General features: G+C 38.1%; 1 protein-coding gene across 3 annotated transcripts; it reads right to left on the bottom strand.

Annotated features, from left to right (window-relative positions):
* Window positions 1-144: 144 nt before the first annotated feature.
* On the bottom strand, window positions 145-22889 carry LOC128015792 (eukaryotic translation initiation factor 4E transporter). 3 transcript variants are annotated; one of them, XM_052599920.1, is made up of 20 exons: window positions 22775-22889; window positions 22187-22274; window positions 21614-21750; window positions 17454-17527; window positions 17017-17144; window positions 16656-16930; window positions 16363-16561; window positions 15025-15182; window positions 14047-14185; window positions 11934-12110; window positions 11490-11764; window positions 10890-10973; window positions 9722-9854; window positions 9549-9619; window positions 8633-8766; window positions 8424-8499; window positions 5547-5676; window positions 5110-5442; window positions 4819-4995; window positions 145-1176 (listed from the first exon to the last, which is right to left on the bottom strand). In XM_052599920.1, the coding sequence occupies exons 3-20, from the start codon at window positions 21692-21694 to the stop codon at window positions 980-982; spliced, it is 2841 nt and encodes a 946-aa protein (XP_052455880.1). In that variant the 5' UTR covers window positions 21695-21750; window positions 22187-22274; window positions 22775-22889; the 3' UTR covers window positions 145-979. The 3 variants fall into 3 exon arrangements, with proteins under 3 accessions (XP_052455880.1, XP_052455882.1, XP_052455881.1); XM_052599922.1 differs by having other exon boundaries at window positions 21614-21714; XM_052599921.1 differs by having other exon boundaries at window positions 22187-22829.
* Window positions 22890-23107: the final 218 nt, after the last annotated feature.

The raw sequence follows: 23107 nt of genomic DNA, 5'->3' as shown, positions 1-23107 counted from the left end.
GAATATGAATGAACTGTGGCATAAAAGCAAATGACACTGCAATATAGCTACAGCCATTCAATGCAGAAGACTTGTTCCTCAATCAACCATTTGGAATGTCCGTTTTTTTATTCTAAGACCTTGAAATCACTGAGTCAAATACAGTTTTGTGAGAATTATTATTTTTTTATTTAATTTTTCTTATATTTAACTATTTGTGCTACCTAAATTAATAGCAAATTACTTAATTGTAATCCCCTGCCACCCTAAAACAAATGTGATTCAAAGCAGTGCTTCTCATAAGGTGACTAAGAAGACTGGCTGGAGGAAGGATGGGAGGGTTCTTTTTTTTTAAAAAAAAAAAAAAAAAAAGGGGGGAGGAAACAAAGGCACAACTAGCATTCACTTCTTGGGGTGGAAGAATGTCCCCTCTTGCAGAACAATCTGGCTTCAATACTCCAGCAAGTTTCAAGGGCATGCATCTCTGGATCAGGGATGCATTAAAACACTACACACAAACATCTCCTTTCCAACAAATCCGCAATACTGTCCATTCCCACCCAGATCAACCCTAGATGGGAAACATGGAACACTGTGCAGATAGTGTGACTGGACAAAGAAAAAGCAACTTTGCAGTTTCTCATTAGTTGGATAACCTTCCCCACATGAAGACAGAAGAAAGAAAAAAAAAAAAAGTCAATTCTATGTACAAGGTGGAAATTTCCATAATCTGTACAAATTCAGGCCTATACATTATTTACTTTACTGCAAAAAGAAAGTTCAAAACAAAAACTATGAGAAATTTGTGACAAAAACGTCTTTTCCCTCTTAACTTCAGGCCTTCTCCAAGAAAAAAAAAAAAAAAAAAAAAAAAAACACCAAGGGCTCTGACATCTGTACATAATGGTATAAATCAAAGTTCATATCTCTCCAACTAGAGGGTAGTGGGGAAGGGAAGGGATGTCTTGCTTCGCTCCTGCTGACTGCTCCGAGGATGTCATCACTGCCGGAACTCGAGCTCGTCAACACTGATTACTTTAGTCGATGGCATGGAAGGGAGGGGCTGTTGTAGCACGTCAGATCCAAACCATTTTGCCAGACCTAGAGGAGGGCTACCCCCTCTTCGCTGGGAATGGTTTGTCCGATGGGGACCATGGCTCTGTGACTGTGGGCCTCCTGATGGAGCCACTGGCAGATCTGTGGAGAATGTTTTTTAATAAAAATTTTAAACCATAAAAAGATAAACCATCAGCATATTTATTTGCTCTCTTCTGTCTGCAAGTAAACTTCAGTAATAAACATGTTTAAAAGCTTGAATCTAGTAAACAATAGTAAATTGGCTGATTTTGGGCATTGGGATGATCAGAAATGGATCAGAACTCCACACACTTTGACAACTCAAGTATAATATCAGCAATTCTTTAAACTGCATTCATCAACATTAGATTGTATTATAATCAGATTAACAGCCATTGGCCAGTGAGATGGTACATAGCAGCAAACAGTGACCGTAAAGAAAGTTTCAAAAGACTTCCATATCAAATACATTTTTGACTTTGATTAAAAAAAAAAAAAAATTCAGATTTTCTTTTTTTTTTAGTTTCCAGAAAAACATTAAGCTGCACAACCATTTCAGATAGCCGAGAAATGCTTTTAAAATATTAAGTGTAAATTTAATTTCACAATTTATATCATGATATGGTAATTTTTGTTATAAGAACAGAGGCAAGTAACAAACAGAAAGGATCAATACAATAAAACATGAAATAAACCGATTTAAGGTACAGAAGGTCTATTTAACAGTAGAATTCAAGGAGATGATACTCAATGCAGTCCTTTTTATATTTTGAGTACTTTGTCTTCACTATATGAATGAAACATCCTACATTTATTAAAGATAGTAAAGTGAGTCCAGATTAGTGAGTGATTTTCTATTTTTCCTGATTAACATTGTAGAGACAGCAGCAGGAATATTTGTCTACGGTCATTTTTAAAGGTCCAATAACATGGATTATTTCCTTTTCTTTAAATGCTTTTTAATGTTTCCTTAGGTGTACTTATATTGTTAGTATGATTTTTACATTTGAAACAAAAAGCATTTTTAGATCCTGATATTAGCCCTCTGGCTTGAATGCTCTGTTTGAAGGGGCGTGTCTGCTGGGAGACTCAGAGTAAACCACAACTGTTGTGATTGGCTGACATCTTTGCATACGAAATGCATTCATGTGGAACCCCTCTCAAATAAATAAATAAATATATATTTTTTTTTTTTTACTATTACAGCTGTCGAGATTAACGAATCATGGAAGGGTTGAATATATAATTATTTTTTCGATCTTTTCCCATCACATGAAAGGCTGCAGTGATGAGCATTGAGTAGACAGAGTCTGTTTATCGCGTGGATGCAGTGATCTCGTCATTATTGCAACACGTTCTCTCACAAAATGCTTTCACCACAGCTAACAGCAAACACATGAACACAGTAAGAGCTCCGTTGTGCAGCATAACAGCGTCATTCATTGTAACGGCAGTTTGGGCAGGTGTGCAGATATACTCGCGATGTGTAACCGCTCCGGAAAAAAAGCGAGCGTTCTTTGATCGCTCTCTGTAGTTAAATCACAATTTAAATAACAGATTTGTTTCATGCTACTAAGAGAAACAACATGAAGTTGATCGTTTAGTCACTGGCTTGATTCACTGATGCATAAACCGTATTAAACGATTTAGAAAGAATGTCTGTGAACTTGAAAGATTAGCTACACATCATAAATCACTGATCACAGATCAGGCATTAATGAACACGGTTACTCACTGTTTGTGCCGGTGCTGTCGAATCCATATCATAAAAGTCTATTTGTAACGCCGGTGCTGACATTGCGACTGAATTATATGTAAATATTTGGGCGGGCAAAGCAGAGAAGGGGAGGTAACAATTCTCGTTGCAACGTCACAACGAGGAGATTCAAGATCAGCCCGTTTGAGCTTCCATTTTCTCAAAGGCAGAGAAAGATAGAAAAATCTCAATTTACACCGATTCAAATTTCTAAAAACTTGGGGACCATATACAGGCTAGGGGAACTCATATTAATCTTAAAAAAACCTCAGAAAGTGAAATTTTCATGTCATAGGACCTTTAAAAGCTGCTTGGACATAATTTATTGATACACACATTTTCTTTCTCAGCCGTTTGTTAATTTCGGCCATAGACCAAGACGGGCATTTTAAGACAATTTTGTGAGTATTTGACCACTGAAGCACAGTAACTGCTGAAAGATCTTAATACGCACTCAAGAAAGAGGACTTTAGTGCATGCGCTTCAGGTAAATAATTATATATTACAAATTATTCAGAATTTGGAATGCATTTTAAGAATACTTTTCCCCATCAACTGGTAAAAATGCACAACACCGCTGTATGCTGCTTAAAAGACTGTGCGCTCTGATGTAAACAAGCACACATGAAAAGTGTTCACATGGGGGAACACGTGAGAGGAGCGCTGAATGAAAGCACATTCCCTCCTACAGCAGATGGCGCTAAACTGCAGAAAATTCAGCCCTAGCATTTAGGGGGAAGTCATGGCTTAAGTGAAGTGACATTCAGCCAAGTATGGTGACCCATACTCAGAATTTGTGCTCTGCATTTAACCCATCCGAAATGCACACACACAGAGCAGTGAACACACACACACGCACACTGTGAGGACACACCCGGAGCAGTGGGCAGCCATTTATGCTGCGGCGCCCGGGGAGCAGTTGGGGGTTCGATGCCTTGCTCAAGGGCACCTAAGTCGTGGTATTGAAGGTGGAGAGAGAACTGTACATGCACTCCCCCCACCCACAATTCCGTCCGGCCCGAGACTAGAACTCACAACCCTTCGATTGGCAGTCCAACCCTCTAACCATTAGGCCACGACTTCCCTTAGTTAGAGAGTTTGACTCCTAACCCTAAAGTTGCGGGTTCAAGTCTCGGAACTGGCAATACCACGACTGAGGTGCCCTTGAGCAAGGCACTGAACCCCCAAACACTCCCTGGGCGCTCCAGCATAAATGGCTGCTCCAGGTGTGTGTTCACTGCTTTTTACTCATCCAAAGTGCACATACACACAAAGCACAAATATTTTAAATAATTTAAAAAGAATTATTCTTTAAAATGATTTTAATAATTATTTAAATAATTGTAAGTTTAAATAGCCATTAAGATTTGTGGAGTTGTTCATCACAGCACCAAATACTTACATGATCTATTTTCAATCTCTTTTTTTTTTTTTTTTTACATTTTAATCTGGACTACAACATACCCTAGATATTGTTCGAAAGTGTTTTGATTATTGTTTGTTCACACTATACATTAGGGCTTCATTAGTCAACAGTTAATTTAATAAACTGCCAGTGAAAAATTCGGAACATTCATTATCTTATGTATTCCAATAAACACGTTAAAATCAAAAATTGCAACAGCGTTATTTAATGAGCTAACATGAACTAGGAGTTTAACAAAGTTTAATAACTTCTATAGCAAGTGTAACTTTCTCATTGTGAATGTTAATGCATTAAGGTTAAGTAATGAGATCTTATTGTAAAGTGATACCTATTGGTCTTTATAGTTCTTTGCACTTTAATCTTTGAATTTCTTTTCTCTTTATTTGCTTTTCTGAATAGTTATTTTTGTTATAAGAAAAAAAAAAAAAATCAAACCTGTTATACTGTTAGGATTCAATATCGTGATAATACAGTATACCCCAATAAAATCATTAGCAATTAATCGCAACATGAAAACTGCATATCCCTACATGCAACTACTCTTAATTTAGTAATTTTAACACACTGGTGCTGTACTTACTTGGTCTCTGCTGCTGTTGAAGCTGTTGCTGCATGACTGCTAACTGCATGTGTGTTCCTGCAGCTCTAGGGGCCATGAGTGGATGCCCTGCAGGACCAAGGGGATACAGAGGCTGCCCTAAGAGGGCTGGGGGTAAACCCTGAAGCTGAGACAGGTCTACAGCCTGAGGGAACATGCCTATTCATGCAGAGGAAAAATAAAAGAAATTCACTAACACTGTTTTCAGTTACCAACAGGAATACGGCTGTAATGGTTAAGGAGGAAGAGAAATCAAAAAGGTGTTAAACCAACCTGTTTGTAATAATGTGGGTCCGAGTTGAGGCTGGATGCCCTGAGCCAGCATTCTCTGCATCACGCCTGGGTGAAGCTGGGGTGGAGGTCTGACCAAGGGGACGTGGGGAAGCAGAGGGACTGGATACATCTGGGGTCTGGGGAAGGGAGAAGATGGTCCTGGTGACAGCATAGTGGGAGTGTGGCCTGTTGTTGAAGGAGGCCTGGGTCGGTCTGGGTCTTTATTATAACGACTCTGAGTAGGAACAGGGGTGGAGCATGCCTTTACCCCACCAGTCTGAGGACCACTGGTGTCCCCATCTTCCAGAAAGGAACTGGGTGATGGAGGACCATCTATAAATAAAAGGAAACTTCTTTAGGAAACAAGAAAAATAGAAAGAGCTACTCCATTTATTCAACCTGCTCTAATCTCTTGATATATGTGCATTGTTTCATACCCTCCTGTGAATTATGGGAGTTCACAGTCTCCTCCTTGCTTCCTGGTCTACTCCCAGGATCATCTCGACTTTTCTCTTTTGACTCATACATTTTTTTGATCACAGAAGTGGGAGTGAAGGATGGAGACAACTGCAGCAGGGGAGAAAATGTTGCTTAAATCAAACAAGTCATTCGTTTCCATTTGTGTTTTTTGGTCTATATAGAGACATTTAAGTTACTTAATAAAATGGCTTTTTAAAGTTGATAATAAATCAGGGGCCATATTCACATTTTAAATCTTTGCACTAAGCTCTCCTTAATAACAGTTAATGTTTTTAGCTAAGAATTTCCTCTTACAAACTACTCACAAAACTGCCGATACCAATTTTGTCGTAGCATAAGATTTTTCCCAGTTCCTTAGTCAAAGGCTGAACTCGTTGCTATGGATGATGTCATCAAGCTTACCAACTAAGCCAACAGTAATTGGCTGAGAGGGGATGGGTCTCGGTCAGTGTTTTATTCAGAGATATGGTAGAATGAGGTAAATGTTTGTCTATCATTCATCGACCTCAAATAAGGCTTGACATTTGAAAATTACCTTGCAAGTTGTAGCAACTTTTTACGACCGCTGTATAAATGTGTACTATTAAGCACATATTTTCAGAGTGTGGAAGCTATTAGCACAGAGAGGCACCAGGGCAATCACTGGCATTTTTTCCTGACAACAGTGGAAACAAATCCTCCATCATGTTTGTTCAATACAGAGGAGTAATAATTTGAAAGGGTGTACTCAAAATATTAGCTAAATGTTGTGCTTTTGTAAAGAAAAACAGGAATGAGCTTACTGCTGTCTCGCAGGCTCTTTAAACTGGAGCACATCATAAAAATTAAAAACACAATTATATCTACAGGAAGCCTGTAATGTCTACTTCTAAGTTAACTAATTAAAATCAAAAACTCACATTGTGTTATCCATTTGAAATGTGCCTTTAGAGAAAATGCACATCACTGTACTGAAGAGATGGCAAGTTAGCATCATTAGCTTCATCTTTGCAGATGACACCGACTCAGAAAACAGTAGTTTATTAACTAAATATTTCCTTACACCTTCATAGTCAATCTCTTTGCCAGTACTTTGTGGCAAGCTTTGTGTGTGCTTGAGAGCAGAATAGGCCATAAATGTTCATTATGGCTTAGTGTTGGTTGAAGCGTTCAACACTGTATGATGAATAAATCTCTTACTCACGTCGCACGTACGTCTGCACTTTGTCGTTTATGATAAGCGTTTGCAAGAGCAGAATTCAGTCAGCGAGCGCACACACTAAACAAAACTCCGGTGTTTCAGCAATGACTCATCTGAATTTCAAAGGCATCAGCCATAGACTAGATCTCCTATCGTTGATACACAATGCTATTGTCACAACTAGAGTTGTTCCGATTCCGATACTAGTATCGGAAATATCTCCGATACCACAACAAATTCTGGCATCGGCGAGTACATGAACCCATATACCGAATCCGATACCATTTTCCTACACAAAACCTAGTTATGACCGCTAGCTTTGCCTAACCGCTGCACGGTTCTACTTCGCTGCTCAGAATGCATTGCAAACACAGGAAGTTGTGCTGTGTTGCCAAAAGCAACCCGTTTAGAGCAGCGAAGAAGAAATGAAAACGCATTAGCAGCACTGATCTATATATGACTGGATCGCTCATCGCGTTCTAAACTGCCAACAGACAGTGAAGCCACTTCTATATTATAGATCAGTGGTTAGCAGTATGTCTCTGTAGTACTGGTAGTTACCAACTCCTGAGTATATTCGGTACCCGCAGCTGAGTTCAGTTGCTTCCATGTTAAAGCGCAGGGCTCCAGACAGTAGCCGAATATATACTAGGGTCTGTGAATATTAAACTGCAAAACACTATTTAAATATTACTTCTGCAAATTCTACATCTCTGTGGGTGACTGACGCAGATGGAGCTCACTGTGTTGTAGTCTCCACTGTGTGTCACTATATGAGGATACGAACAAATAAACCGTCACTTTGAGAATTTACTGTTTCATTTGAGAAAAATGTCATATCATAAACAGACACTCAAAGATCTTCATGGCAGCCCATTAAAATAAATGTTTGGTATAACATGAGTAAATTGACAATATATTAAGCTACTGTTGTCTACAGTAGATTTAGCTATGTCTCTATGTAGTAATAATAATAATACGTCTCCATTAATAATAATAATAATAATGCCTAGACTGTTGCTTGATTTTTTTGCTTGTTTTGTTGTAAAGAGATTATCTAATTAATATATCATTTTTTATATTCCTAGACTTATTTGTTGCAGTTTTTTTTATACAGTTATTGTAAAACTAAAATACCTTTTTTAGTTGCAGTGTTAGATTTTTGGCTGCATTTGAAGTTATTTTTCACTTAAGAAAATAGTCAAATTTATGTCAGATAATAAAAATACTGTAATGAATACAGTAGTTCACGATGTATTTGTTCATGTTTTTTTAAGGGATCAGTCTGAAGCACACCATAAGAATAATTCTAGCAATTTACACAGGGCTAGTAGTATATACAGATACAGACCCAGGTATCGGAAAGAGAAAAGGGTATCGGAACATCTCTAGTCACAACCCTATTATGGTTTACTTCTTGCCCAACTCGTACATGAAAAGGAATCCAATTCTACTAAAGGGAAACTGTGAAATGCTTCTAAAATGTTGGGAGTGTGTCCTAAAATTAGGACTGACATGCCCATTAAATTTTTAAAAGTTTCTCCTAAATAGTCAAGTTAGGAGCTTCTTATAGCCTTAGATTTTTGTTAATATGGCCCTTAGATGATCAAATGTCTCAATGACCGTTACATTAAACATCACAGATTTGACTTACTACACTTGTTACTGTATTGCCAGGTGAGGCCCGGCCAGGCAGGTGAGGGCCAGGTGAACGGTTCATCCTGGTTTGTCTACAAAACAGGATGATACAGATGCATAAGATGAGTACTAAGAAAGCTCAATGATTCATAAGGATGAAACAATTAGCAAGACATGCTCTGTGCCTGCCTGTGACCTGCTATGGTCTCTGATAATCCAAATTACCTGTTGCGAAACACCATATCGTGAGCCTGTTTGTTGTAGCCTTGTTGGTACTGTTGGCGATTAAGAGCTGCCAGATCCTGCTGAAACAAAGCTTCCAGATTGGCCTGGTCCACTCCCATTGGCAAAGCTCTAATCTAAAAATAAGGAATTCATCTGATTAACAAATAATGCAAAACCAAGAACAGTACATTTTATTGTAATTTGTTAACAGCCTTTCCCCAAACAGAAAAAAAGATCTGCAAAGTTACAAAGCTCAAAGTCCAATTCAGGAGATATTTTAACAAATCACTTTTCAAAAACTACAACGAACGACTCGTTTGGACTACAATGCTTATTTTCCGGAATTTGTAATCTCACAAAGATTGACGAATGGGACAAGACCTGGTTGAGCTGCACTAGAGAAGGCAACAAGTTATCACTATGTCAGAGACGCACTAGTTTTCCCAAGGCAGACGAACGTGGTTACCATTTTCAGGATTTAAAATTGTGCTCAAATTGATTTAATCTTGACACAATATTTACAGTGAAGATTGCAGCAAGCGGCTGTGGTAAGATCAGATCAGACGCAGAGTGCTGTCAATCACAGTACACACTGGCCCAGCTAATCAATCACAGCACATTTTGTATTTCAGAAGGTGGGCCTTCACTTGATACAGGAGAAATTCTGGCCGTTCATGCCTGACTGGGGAGAGAGGTGTTAATGGTAATGTAAAATGTGAGAAAAAAATTGGGTTTTTTTAACAACCTAATATGAGACTGTTCTAGTAAACCCACAAAACTAAATAAAGACTTTGAAAAAGAGCCCCTTTAAAACCAAAGACAGAATTGATGAAATAGACTTTTTGAAATGATGCATGCATCCTTTAAAAAAAATAAATAAACATTTTGATATCTGCCCATAGTATTTGAGTTTTACCTGTGGTAAAGTCCTGACCCGATTCAAGTCTGGAATTTGATCCAACACAGTTTGTGGGCCAGCAGGGAACCCTGAGAGTCAACAAAAGATGGGTGAGGAACATGAAATAAATTATATTTGCTTTCACATTCAACATGCCTCTATTGGTTTTAAATCAACTAAACTCATTTTACCAGTTATAGGTGGCATGCCCGGGAAAAAGTCCTGTATAGGGGCTCTCTGTTGAAAGAGTGGGGGTGAAGCGCGGTGGTGTACGAGGCCAGGCACAGGGGCAGGAACAGGGCCATGAGGGGCAACCAACAATTCCTGAAGCACAAGATTCATTCTCAATTCTTGCTTTGTTTTGCCTCAAGACTGCAGGACAGATGTCAATTACTAAGTATACTAGTGCCTCAGTTATTACAACTTTTTTGGCACACACTGATTTGTGTGCATGAACTTCAGGTTAGGGATTACTGAAAACAGTTTGCACAATTTGTTACAGTGGTACACGTCAGTCACATCACATAACTAGGTGTACTGATGTCCTGACAAGTAAAAATTATTTGATAGAACTTGTATTCAATAGGGATGCACCAAATATTCGGCCACCGAAAATTTGTCCGAAATTTTTTTTTAATCGAAACATGGCCGAAATGTGATGACACAAAAAGAAACCGCGACCTGCATAGTGCAGACCACGAGCTCCCCGTGACCTTCACTTCACACCAGTGGGTCATAAGAGAACATTCTCTATTATGATATTACTGCGCCAAGACGAAGTGCTTACAAGTACTTGCCATGGTATTCCGCCACACAATATAGTTATCCATTTTACACGCTTCGAAAAGTGCATCGTTTTGTTTTGTGTTACCATCCTAGGTCGAGTTACACTACGCAAGTAACTATTTAAATAGGGAAAACGTGGAGGTGTTTGGTAGCTTCTCTGCTTGGCCCATATTGAATGAATGGGCTAAGCTAAGTGCTTTCAAAGTGTCACCGCGCGCCAAAGCGATTGAGTGCACGCACTGAGACGAGAGAGGTATGTATCAACTCATCTTAGTTAAGGGAAAAAACATTGTTTAATATGAAAACACGGTGGAGTATCCCTTTAATAAATATTTGAATAATTCGTAATAGATGTATTTTTTTAAACTAATATTTTATAATTTATGCAATTGCAATGTCTTGATTTTAGTAAAGTTAGTACACAGTCATAGCAATAAATGCACTAATAATTGGCATAATGTATTTCGGTGTTTTTGTTTGTGGCCTTGGTTTTCTCTTTTTCCGTTTCATCCAACAATTTTCATTTAGGTGCATCCCTAGTACTGAACAAACAGAATGTCCTTGACAGATCACCTGAAAGATGTTTTTCTGCTGTGAGGTGGGTACCTGCGCCTCTGATAAGGACACAAGAGCAGGATCCACTGACTGCTGCTGTAACTGAACAAAACCAGGGAAAAAGTGATCATGGTGCGAGTTGGAACATGAACCAGACAAAAGCAGACTTGATTCAATGCATGCCATTTGGTTCATCAAGTTTTGTTAGCTAAAGCCATAAACACTGATCACTGATGGCGCCTACATCACACCAGTGATAGCTTGAGGCAAAAAAAATTTAATAAAAACAATAAGCCAAGCATGTTATAAAAGATTCACTGTAGTCAGAACAGGATAATACCAAGCAAAGCATGCAAAAGTTCACAGACAAGTGAGCCACAACCGCTAAACACAAATTTATGCCCATCACTAGTCAAAATAAACACTCATTTACTAGCCCAGATCAACTAGCAAGTAAACAGCGCTGGCCTGCTTGCATGCAAAGGCAGGTAATCTTTGAATGCAACAATCTGGACGATCAATGCATCAGTCTCATACATGCAGCTTTACCTGAGGTTGGACAGTATGTAGCAAGCTCTTACAAAACCATGCATACATAACTGATGGCTGCATACTTACACTGCTCCCGCTGGCTTTAGGGTGGGTGGGCAGGGTTCCACTTGCCTTCATGGTGTTGACTAACTTATTAAATGCAGACATGTCAGGGTCTCGTGGTCGTGGCGCAACTCCGGTACCTTCCGTGAGAGCCTTTTCAAGGTGCTCCACCATGAAGGGGGTTCCCCCACCTCCGCTGGGCTGCTTTTGAGGTAATGATGGAGCCGGTTCAGGCTGCATCTTCAGGGCCTTCAGACTCCCTTCCACTTCCTCCAAAGACAACACCACCCCTGAGTTTGCTATAAGGCGGCAAACAGAAAAAGTTTGTTTTGATTATCTTATTAGAAGTAGCAATTTGATATATTGATGAGAAACATCTGTGGCCTGCTGTCTAGAGATTAAGTTGTATATTTAAAAAAAAAGGAAAACAATATTCTTAAAATGCTAAAAACACAGAATGCTACTCACTGCTCTCTTTTAAGTGAGCCTTGTTGACATTCAAACTAGACAGTAGAGGTTTCAGGTCAACGTTGGCTTTATGCAGCAGCTCCAATATGTCCACCTTCTCTTTGCGTTCCACTGAAGAGATGGGGGTGAAGTATAAAGACGTACCCTGATTCAGAGATCCAGTATGAGGATCAAGACCTGACACAGACACGCACAAAATTATACAACAAAAAAGGACAAACTGACGCATCAAGCAAGCTTTTTACATTTGCTTTACAGATTCCATATTTTCATTAACTTTTCATCAGAGGTATTAAGTAGTGGGCAAGTAGTGTTATCGTACATTTAAATAATACTTCAGAATATTACACTTTTTTTTTTTTTTTTTTACACACTGAGCATTAGAGACTTTTAAATTGCAGTGTAAAAGGGTTGTCCCCGACTATTTTCAATTGTTGCCGATATTCTGTCGAATCCTGTGTTTTGGAGGCAGGGCAAAATACATTACCAAGAGTCAAGTCAGACATTCATCATAATTACGTTAACACACAGGGAAAATGTGTAACGGACATCTCAGATACACATGGGGTTTTGTTTTGATTAAAACAGTTAACATTAAACGTCAGTGAAACCCTAAGAATTCACAATTTTACAAGTGTTCTCATTATAACGCTATGTATGAGACAGTAGTTAAATGTTCTGCATTTCTGTTTTGAGCTGAGAGCACTGAAGGTGACCAGTAGAAAAGCATTTTATAGCAGGTTTTTAATAAATGGGATTTAACTTCCATATCTCATATAGAATACACTATTTAAATAAAATAACGTTAATACAGTGTTGGGGTAGTTACTCAAAATTAATTTGTTACTAGTTACTTCTGTAAATTGTAATGAGATTACTAGTTACCGCATTTGAAAAGTAACTTCACTACTTATTACTTTACCTTTTTAGGGCCCTATGAAATCAGCTTTATTTTTTCCCAAATTCCGTTTTAATTTTTCTGGATTCCGTTTTTTTTCTCAACTCCTTTTTAATGGTTAAATTTAAATTGTATTAATCAAATACTTTTATTTAAATTAAACCGTACTCTTATTTTGACATGTTAACATGAATACCTTTACAGTTCCGTGCATGTGATGTGACGCTAGTTTTACTCAAATCAAATGCTTATTGAAGTGAACGCAGCATGACTCTCAGTGCAGTTCTGGAGGGGGAAAAACATTTCATAAGGCTATTTTAAGATATAATTGAATAAATTAAGTTGTTTTTATGCATGGAAAAATGTCAATGACTTGCGGAAGTGCATGAGAACCAGCTATGTATGCATGTATTAGACGTGGAAATAACGTGTCTCTCTCTCTCTCTCTCTACTGTATAAAAAGTATATTACATATTATGTAAAGTAAAATATTATACACCACAATATAATATAGTATTCTAGTCATTACATCCAAGTTGTCTCTCTGGAACGCACCATTAGGTTAAGGTCAATAAACGAGCGTGTACTACGAGTCATTCTATAAGGTGACATTTCAGCACTTGACAAACGGACAGCGACTCCGTAACTAATCCGTTACTTTGTAACTTCTTACCCCAACACTGCTTTAATATTACAACTTATCGAAAAAAAATCCAGTCTTTCTCACCTGCCTGTGTCAATTTGTGTCTTGTTAAAGTTTTAAAACCCTGCCGCCAAGATGCTCCTCTGTCGATCACGGATTATGGAAAGTGAAACTTAAATCTATAGGGTTATTTGGATTTATTATGGCACTTTAAAATATTTATTTGAAGCTACTTTTCAGATTATTATTATTATTTACAGCCTTATTTTAATAGGCTGTATATTAACTTATTGGGAAAAACCAGTAGTTCTATGTAAAGTCAGACATTTGAGCAACCCCATACAGCAAAAATCAGCCTCCTCCTATAGAAACATTGAATCTTCAACTATTCGGGGTCTCCCCTAGTAGTGTATATTAGCAGCATAATACATGCAACCAAAAGATACAATAACTTGCATGGTTTGCAGGAAGTGTACAAAAAATAAACAGCTAAATAATCATTTCTTTTTTTGCTTATGCTGATTTTTAAAAACTAATGTCCATGTTTGTGCACTGTAATAGGAAAGGGTTACCTGCTAGTCTCTCCAACTCCTCATGTGGTGTGGAACGCAGACTGCTGGAGTGGCTGCCAGAGGGACTTCTGTTACTGGAGAACCAGCGACTGAAACGACTGGACATGACAGGACCCTCAGCAAGGACATCTTCAATCATCTGGGGGAAAGAAAGTGAAGGCCTGGTTTAAACTGTTATAGCACAGAAGCAGGAAAAGGCCATGGGGAGCGGATGACACTTACGTGAAGAGTGTCTGCAGACTGCTTAGCGTAATGGGGTGAAAATGGGCATTTTGGAGAATAGTTGCATTTACAAGATCCCCACGTATTTCCAAAAATAAATTATAATTTGGCTCAACCCCCATCAACCCAATCCCAAATTCCAGAAGTATCAGTACAATCTTTAAAAGTCAGATGGGCATAAATTTGCATTTCATTGAGCTTTCTATACAACAAATAAAAAAATTAAAAAAATCAACAAATAGCTTGATGCCACACATCCGCAAAACCAATCATTTCATATTTCTAACACCGGTAATCAACAGCAACATATAAATCCAAAAAGGTCTGCTGAACTGCTCTGCAATCATAAATACATAACTACCTATCATTAGATTCATTTAGTAGGCACATTTATCTAAAGCTATGAACAAGTGAAGAGATTCACAACAGATTCATTATAGAGTCACATCCAGCCATATGAGAAGTACTGCCTTGAAAATAACTATCAAAAAGAGTTACAAACGTATAAGGAGCACAGTGAACGGTACAGAGTAGAATTAAAAAAAAAAAAATTCATAAAAACCTTACATTCAGTATAGTGTACTGTATAGACTAATTAAAGTGCTCATAAAGTCCCTAATAACTACATGGAGCAAACATTTCTCAAAATCCCCAAAATACCTGAGGTGTGATTTTTCTATTCTTTCTCGCTTTAAGACAAGCCAGATATTATGTGACCATCACCCTTAGAAGCATGCAGTGCTCCCCATATCTTACCGAAGCCAGACCAGGCATGGTCTTTTCAAGATTGAAGAACTCATTGAAGTCAAATTCTCCAGGGGTTTGCTCAGGTAGAACCTCAGCATGTGGAACTTCTTGATCTGCTAACTCTTGAACCGCTTCACGATCCCCAGAGAGCCCACCATTACATTCAACTGTAGGTATGAAAGAAAAAAAACATGCTGATAAAGATGTTTAGCCCCTAAAATGCTAATTTTACCAAAGCAACCCTGCTAAAAAATTTATATTTTAACCCCGGGAGGCAATTTTTATCGGGGAACCTCCTGGAACACGATTGTGCTAGTTTTGAGAAGCAAGTGGGCAGGATTTGTTTTGAAAACCTGGCAACCCTGATCTGAAAGAACGTACTGGAGATGTACTTCTAAATCACAGGAGTGCCTTTACTGACGAGATGCACATGAAAATCGCATTCGATTTTTTGCACAGACCTACTGCAAACTTTCTTTTTTTTTTTACTGATTTTCAGTGTAGCATTCCAACTAATACACTGCTTAAAACTATTGCTCAGAATTTGTAGCTTTACTAGTTTACTAGCTAATAAAATGTGTAAGTGTTCAACAATTCAATATTGTATTTAAAACTGTCACCTCATCCCGAATACGGGACGCCTACGTTTACTTCACTATATTACAATCAAATCTAATCTTGACAAACTATATATCATTGGAAAGGTCGAAGACTCCCAAATATATATTTTACTACTGTTTTATGTAGGAAAAGTAATACATTAATTTATGCCAAGGGTGCATCCTCAAATCTACATTATAACAGGAGTTTTGACCTTTGTTAAAAATAAAAAAAAAAGTCACCGATTTCTCTATCACATTTTAGAAATCATCAGAAATTATATCTCATCTGAAAACTTAAATCTCAAAATTCATCCTTTAAAACCCATTTTAAAATCAGACATTGCATTACCATGTAAATGGTATATCAATATCATGTTACAAAATGTTTTTCAGTCATGAATTATAAAAATTTAGGTTTGTATCATGCACATTCATGTCTATCTTCAAAAACTTTAAGGGTTTACAAAAATAGTTGTTTACATTTTAATATTAAAATATACATTTATATTATTTTATGAACAAAATTAAAGTGTTTTTGCTGATATCTGATGCAGTGACTATTCTGCATCATGATTACGTAACAACGTTATCACGCAAATGACATCACAACGTCATTTAGCAACAATTCCACCTTTAGCAATTTTCTCTGAAAATTAGTTGGCAACAATGGCTGATAAAAGCACTTATCAAACAAGTGAAGCATTTCTAAGGTGTTTGCATTGTCCTAAACATGAACAATACATGCCTTCTTTAACAGACTCTGGCTTCTTCCTGGAACGTTTGGTCCTGCGCTTGTCCTCCTCCAAGATCTTGTCATCAAAGCCAATGAGCTCAATGGTCTCAGACTGACTAGTGGGTCCACCAGAGAACCACTCTGGCTCCTCTTCTGCATAGGAGTCATTTCTTCTTCTCTCACTGAACACTCTTTTGTCTCCAAAGTCTCTCTAAGGTAGAACACAGAAAACAATATGTTTTATTCTTTGAACATGCTCCAAAAATGGCAAAGTTTCATCAAAATGTCATGGCACTATACCTTACCCTAAATCTCTTGTCCTTAAATTCACGTTCTCGGTCTCGTTCCCGCTCCTTGTCAACTCGTGCGTCCCTCTCAAATACACGTGATGCAATGATACGGCCACTCCCTATGCGACGTGCTCCCCCCAAACGCAGTGACTCATTCTCTTTGTTCTCCAGAGGGCTGATGGGGCGACGAGGGAGGGCAGTGGGTGCCACTTGACAGCCACTGCCAAAACTACGCCGCTGTGGACTCAGAACCACCTCAAGATCATCATCTTTCACACGTTCCCGAGGATCTGGGGAAGGCAAAGTTAATTCTGGTTTTGTTTCAGCAACAAGGCTCTGATCGTCAAATAACAATCGAAATATCTTGGACAGTTACCTGCAATTCTTCGTTTTAGCGGAACTCTGTCCTCTGCATAATCTTTCTTGTATCCTTCTGCTGGACAGCTGTTTTCTGAAGAGGAATATAGTGAGGCATGCCATTTTTCAGGGTCCCAAACCCCATCACTATGAAGAAGAGAGTACCATTAAACACATACCAGGCTTAGGCTTTCCATATAATTAAAATAAGCACCAGACACTAATAGTATTCAAACAAATTACTGCTGTAAATTGTCTCTTTGATCATGTAACACTGAAAGCAGCTGTCGAGTGTTAAGTGCCACTGACAAAAGTATGGCACTGACAATACTAGCTGTCAAAGCTTAAAAAAAAAACAACATGCAAAGCTTCATGCTCCTTTTCATGCAGGATAATATGGTGCAACATTCAGAAATATTCAAATTGAACTGGCAAACAAACACTAAATAAATTCACCTGTCATATTTCTCTGAAAGACACTCTGGCCTCTCATTGGAAATCGGCAATTCTTTGATTTCCAGAAGCTCTTCCTGCAATAAACAATTAGAAGCATTACAAAACTTAATAAAACACTTTACATCCAAAATATTCAGGGGTGCTTTCAGAGTTTTGTGTCAAAGTTTGGTTCAATGGGATGTGAACACAGTTTACTAAACTCTGATAGGCTTCACTGCATTTACAAAAAATGTAAAAAAAAAAAAAAAATGGGTTTTAGTATTGTCAAAAAAAGATTATAAGATTAAGACTTCGTCAGTGATGATGGCCTTGTGGGTAGCGCGCTGACATACAGTGCAACTGTGCTCACAGTGACAGTGATCCCGATCCCCTCTCTCCATTCACCCAGTGCTTAAATAGAAACTTTAGGAAAAAAAAAAAAGATTATAACTTTAAACTTTAAAAAATACCTTCTGCATCCCTTACCTAGCGACAAGGGTAACTTTAAAGGGGGGGTGAAATGCTATTTCATGAGTTTATAACACTGTTGAAGAGTTGGATTCCCATGCTAAACATGGACAAAGTTTCAAAAATTAAGTTGTACGTTTGAATGAGTATGGAATGTGAAGTTAGATGGAGCGGAATTTCCTTATATGGGTCCTAAGGGCACTTCTGCCGGAAGAGCACGCGCTCCCGCAGAGCAGAGACATTCACTGATCAGAGCGAGAGACCGAAATGTCACAAAAGAATTGTGTTTTTGGTTGCCAGGGCAAGACAACCCAGCACAGATTACCACCAAAAAAAACAAAAAAAAAACCAGCATTAACGGAGTTGTGCAAGTGTTTTTGTTTGTTCCCTGCATTTCGAAGATGCTTGTTTTACAGACAAGGCCCAGTTTGACTCCAGATTTGCATATCGTTTATTTCTTAAGGATAATGCAGTCCCAACGAAAAAGGGTCACGATCGTGTGTTGGAACCGCAGGAGGCGAGTAAAACTGCTTCAAATATCTCTGTGTTGTTAACTTAACTATCGGCACCTAAGCACATCAAGTAAACAACATGCGATGTTGTCATCAAACTGCACTTTCCACATGTACACTTAAAAAAAAAAAAAAAAAAAAAAAAAAGACGACATAAAGTGGAACTTAGTCATTTTCCAAAACCACTAAGCAAATATATACAGTTTCAGTACATACCACATAGAGATGTCGTTGCTGATGCTGCTGTTGTTAAATTTCAGCCTCTGGATCGGATTCTGGATCATAAATATATGCTGAATATGACTGTTAGCCATGGTTTGTTTTGGATGATGGTTTTTTTCATCACGGTAATGTCAGCTTCCACTGACGCTCTCTACGCAAAAGCCTACTCGCACTCGTGATTCTTTAGCTCCGCCCACACGTCACGCTTCCAGTCGCTCGTGTACAGACTATCTCTCTTATAAATATAATAAAACTAAAGACTTTTTGGAGTTATGAAGGATGCAGTACTACTCTATAGGTACTCAAGATTAACAGGATATTGAGTGAAAACGAGCATTTCACCCCCCCCCCTTTAAGCAGCTGCTGATTTGATGACAAACATAGCACAGTCATCCAACAGAAGCAATAAAACTCAGATTCAAACCAATCAAACCAAGTCTGAAAGCACCCTTGAAATAAAAATTCACTATTTCTGAAATGCAGGTTACAGATTTTTTTTTTTTATTTAATAAATCATTGGTGTATGTTTTTTTTTTTATCTTTTAATATTTAATCAAAATGGATCTTCTGCTGAACACTTTCTTTCTGGTTATGCATTCAGGACTACTCCAGTCATCTTCTCAAAATCTGATCAACAACTGATGGACAGAACCCTACATTTTCTATTTTTCTTGGTTGACTTTATAGCTGGGCGATATATCGAATATTAGCGATAGTATCGGAATAATTTTGAAGACGATGTAAAATTTGAATATATCGGGAATATCGAATATTTCAAATTCAAGCATACTTTCCCAAAAGAACACGCCGAATGTCCAAAAAAGGAACCTGTAACTGCTCTACGCCCCTCTACTATGAGAGCTTAATGATAGCGGTTGCCAGATAACAAGAGTTTAAATCTCCGAATCAGAGCTACACTGTTACAAGGATACATTTTCTGCCCGGTGTTTGCTTATTTTAAGCAATCTGGCAACCATGCACACGTGCTCACTCCTCATTGCGGAAGAGCCGCCGACGATAATCTGAAAACACTTACAAGCTAGAATTGAGCGATCTAATGAAAGCGTCGTTCAGCCGGTCTGTGTTCTGTCGTGAGATCTCAACTGTATTGTTTGCATTAGTGATCGCAAAATAAATGCACTTACTCGACCGCTGATGTTTGAATAGAGAAACACAGGCTATGGCCAATTGGAATTACTATTGGGGAATTTCACTATGTTTACCAGTTTCCATAAGATAGACAGAGAGAATGCAAAAGTCTTTGGTATTCATTTCTATATATTTATATATAAGAAATAGCTATGTGCTTCAGCAACTAGCTCCCCATCTAAGAGGGTTTTTAATGCCAGTAGGAACATAGTTTCATGCCACAGAGCTTCTCTTAAAACCGCAGACAGTTGACAGACTTGTGTTCTTAGCTTAAAAACTTGTTAAATTTTTTTAAATAAAATACTTATCCCAGTTGCATAGTATAAATTGTGAATTGCATCCACTAAAAAGTTGACAGAATGCACTTTCTGTACTTAATTTGCACTGCTTCAGTTACATATAAGCCTACATGTATTCATTTAATGAAAAGCAGTAAGTGATCTCTTGGTCTAAATTTTTTTTAACTGCTTAAATAAGCTGTTTAATCTAAATTGTTTTTTTGTGGGTTTTTTTTTTTATGGGCAAAAGAAAATCATGTTTTTTTTATTATTTAAATGCAAATGCAAACATAGAGATATATATCGAATATCGTAAAAATTGACAATAGAGATATCATTTTTTTTTATATATCGACCAACCCTAGTTGACTTTACATCACAATACAGATTAAAAGACCTCCGCTACATCCATTTCATCATGACTTTAAAGCCTAGTTTCATAGGCTTTAAGTGTGATCTTTTAATTAGTAGGACATTTAAAGCTCTAAAACTTACAACTTGTGTTCAAAGTATATCACAGTAGAGCTGAAGATCTTTGCCCGAACCCGATGGGACCCGTCGGGTTCAGTCGGGTTCGGGCTTAATTTCTATCATCTTACGCGGGCTCGGGTCGGGATCGGGCTCGGGCTCGCGCTCCGGTTTGTGAGGTAAACGAGCAGTCATGTGATGTGTTCCGATTAGCGCGAGAAAGATGACAAAATGAATGCTGAGCAGGTGTAACGGAGGCATGCCTGTGGTGATTACGTTTTGGTTGCACCAGCAACTAAAGCAAAGTCTGAGGTGTGGAAAAGTTTTGACCATGCTTATAATGAGAATAATGAGTGAATAATGACGCACCATCAGTGAGCGCAGGAACGCGCTGAAGACATCTACAGTGGATTCAATCATTTTCCTCCACAAAAACATGTAGACCTAGCCTAATCTCTTTGAGTAAAGTTTTTTCAAACGATAACTAAATATTCATTGAGTCTTAAATGCATAATGTTGACAGAGTATTTACGCTAATGTTGGCATTATTCTTTTATTAAATAAAGCAAATCAAGCAGAGCCTTTATCTTAATTTCGTTATTGCCAAATACCCATCTTAATTTAAAATTTATCTTAATTTAAATTTTTTTTTTAAAATGAATCGTTTTTATTGGTGCGTTGGTCTATGTATAGGCTAAATGAGCCTATGTCTAGAATGCTGAGATGTTACGATGTCACAGAGGACTTATTTTATTTCTTTATTCCAACTTCCAAGTGGTCTAGTCTACGTTAGTTATGAGTAAATTATGTTAAAACATGAATAAATTACTCATTGTTGACAAAAGGCAAAATAGCTGTGTGCGTGCGCACATTTGAATAATGTCGGGCTGTAAACGGGTTCGGGCTTTAAAAAAAAGCTGTCAATCAAAATGTACATGTCGGGCTCGGGCCGAAACCTGTCGGGCTCGGGTCCTGTCGGGCCTAACTTTTAATGCCCGATTACAGCTCTATATCACAGCATAATATCAAAAGACTAATGCAAATTTGTTTTCAAAAGAGGTTTCCTTTAGGGGATTGATCTCACCTTGGTGTATCTATAGGCAGAGGTCACAACTAAATCCTTCACCGTTTCCACCATGTTTTCACCATTTTCATCCTTCTCCATGACTCAGGTGGGTGGTCAACCTGAAGTGAAGCCCCAATATCAGACACTCTGGGCGCCTGTGGATGATGTTCTATAGCATTAGTTTAACCGCTGTGACAAAGTAGTGCACATTTATTTGGTTGGTTTAAAAATACTACCAAAAAACTAACCATCAAATCCAAAATCATTTACCAACTGAATGTGATTGTACAAACAGGCTACAATCAGTTTAGCAATGGGTATATAAACCCCTTTAAGTCTATGAAAACTTCAAATTAAATTTAACTTGGATCTATTTTTAATGAGGATTGGAAGGTGTAGGTATTTACTATCATCAGGTAAATGTTTGGCTCCAAAGAAGCTGTTTTATTAGCAAATGACGAGGCAGACAACAAGCAAACTACACAATACTAATCAGCCTAATTAAGGAACATTGCACTAATATCTCTCGCACGAACAACGTGTCTGTTTTGAAATAAACAAGCTCCTCTCTCGACATGCTGATGAACTCACCTGATATTAGAAACGGTGTCACAGCACCTTCTCTCTTCGTCTGGATACCGCAGTTAGCTTCTGGCTACGTTATCTGTCCTATACCAAACTACAAGAGATTCTGCAGTCAGTCCAGATTTCAGACACAGGTTAAGCTTTCTGCCTAAAAACAAAGTTTCTCAATCCTGACAGGTGACTCGGATATCCCTTGTCACTCCAGATTTATTCGCTAATTATCAGAGTGAAGCATTTCATTAGCAAACTGGCTAAACTCAACTAGCCGACGCCGAGGATTTACTTCGGTTTATGTGCACAAACGGCTCTATTTGCACTGTTTCCGCCTTTTAATTATACGTTGGCTTGTTTCTCTTTTGGGAGTTTTTTTGAGAGAGCGAAAAACTTCATAAAATTCCGACTCTGTTTGTTTATTTATAGGCTAGTGAGTCGGGTTAGCAGGCTAGGAAACTTATCCCGACTCATAAAGCTGCAAAACGCACGCATAAAGCGCGTCAATACATTAAAGCTCACATATATTAGGACCAATTCCAGCAGATAGCTGGGTTCTACTCATAATTAAAGCTTGTAGTCCGACTGCAACAATCATTGTACCTCGGGGTACTTTCTCTGAGCTCTCTCTTTCGTCTCTGTTCAGTCGCAGAGCGGCGAATTTCTTCAGATCTCTGACTGGTACTGAGAGAGGCCCCAATCAAGGATTATATAGTGTCTAATCACGCCTTCTTTAAAGTTTTAAGAAACAAACACTCACGTTTGATTGCAATTTAAAATCTAATAAAACAGAACACCAAACTGCTTGTTTAGAAGTGTGGATTTTATTCAAGGGCGTTGACAAGAGACGTTTTAGAATTTTAGAGCAAGAATACATTTCAGGCAATCAACGTGGCCACCCATTGTAAATGATAGTCACGTGACAGGATGTAAACG

The sequence above is a fragment of the Carassius gibelio genome, chromosome A6, assembly GCF_023724105.1.
Source record: "Carassius gibelio isolate Cgi1373 ecotype wild population from Czech Republic chromosome A6, carGib1.2-hapl.c, whole genome shotgun sequence".
Classification (NCBI taxonomy): Eukaryota; Metazoa; Chordata; class Actinopteri; order Cypriniformes; family Cyprinidae; genus Carassius; species Carassius gibelio.
The sequence above is the reverse complement of the archived record's forward strand: the minus strand, read 5'-3'. Positions and strand labels throughout refer to the sequence as shown.

Bases quoted from the DNA above. Each gene is read 5' to 3' on its own strand.
- LOC128015792 (XM_052599920.1), bottom strand. From the start codon at position 21,694: ATGGAGAAGGATGAAAATGGTGAAAACATGGTGGAAACGGTGAAGGAT. The intron at 14,186-15,024 runs GTAAGATATGGG...TCTTTCCCCCAG, and splicing joins CCATGCCTGGTCTGGCTTCG to ATGATTGAAGATGTCCTTGC. The intron at 9,620-9,721 runs GTAAAATGAGTT...GTTGACTCTCAG, and splicing joins GGGCATGCCACCTATAACTG to GGTTCCCTGCTGGCCCACAA.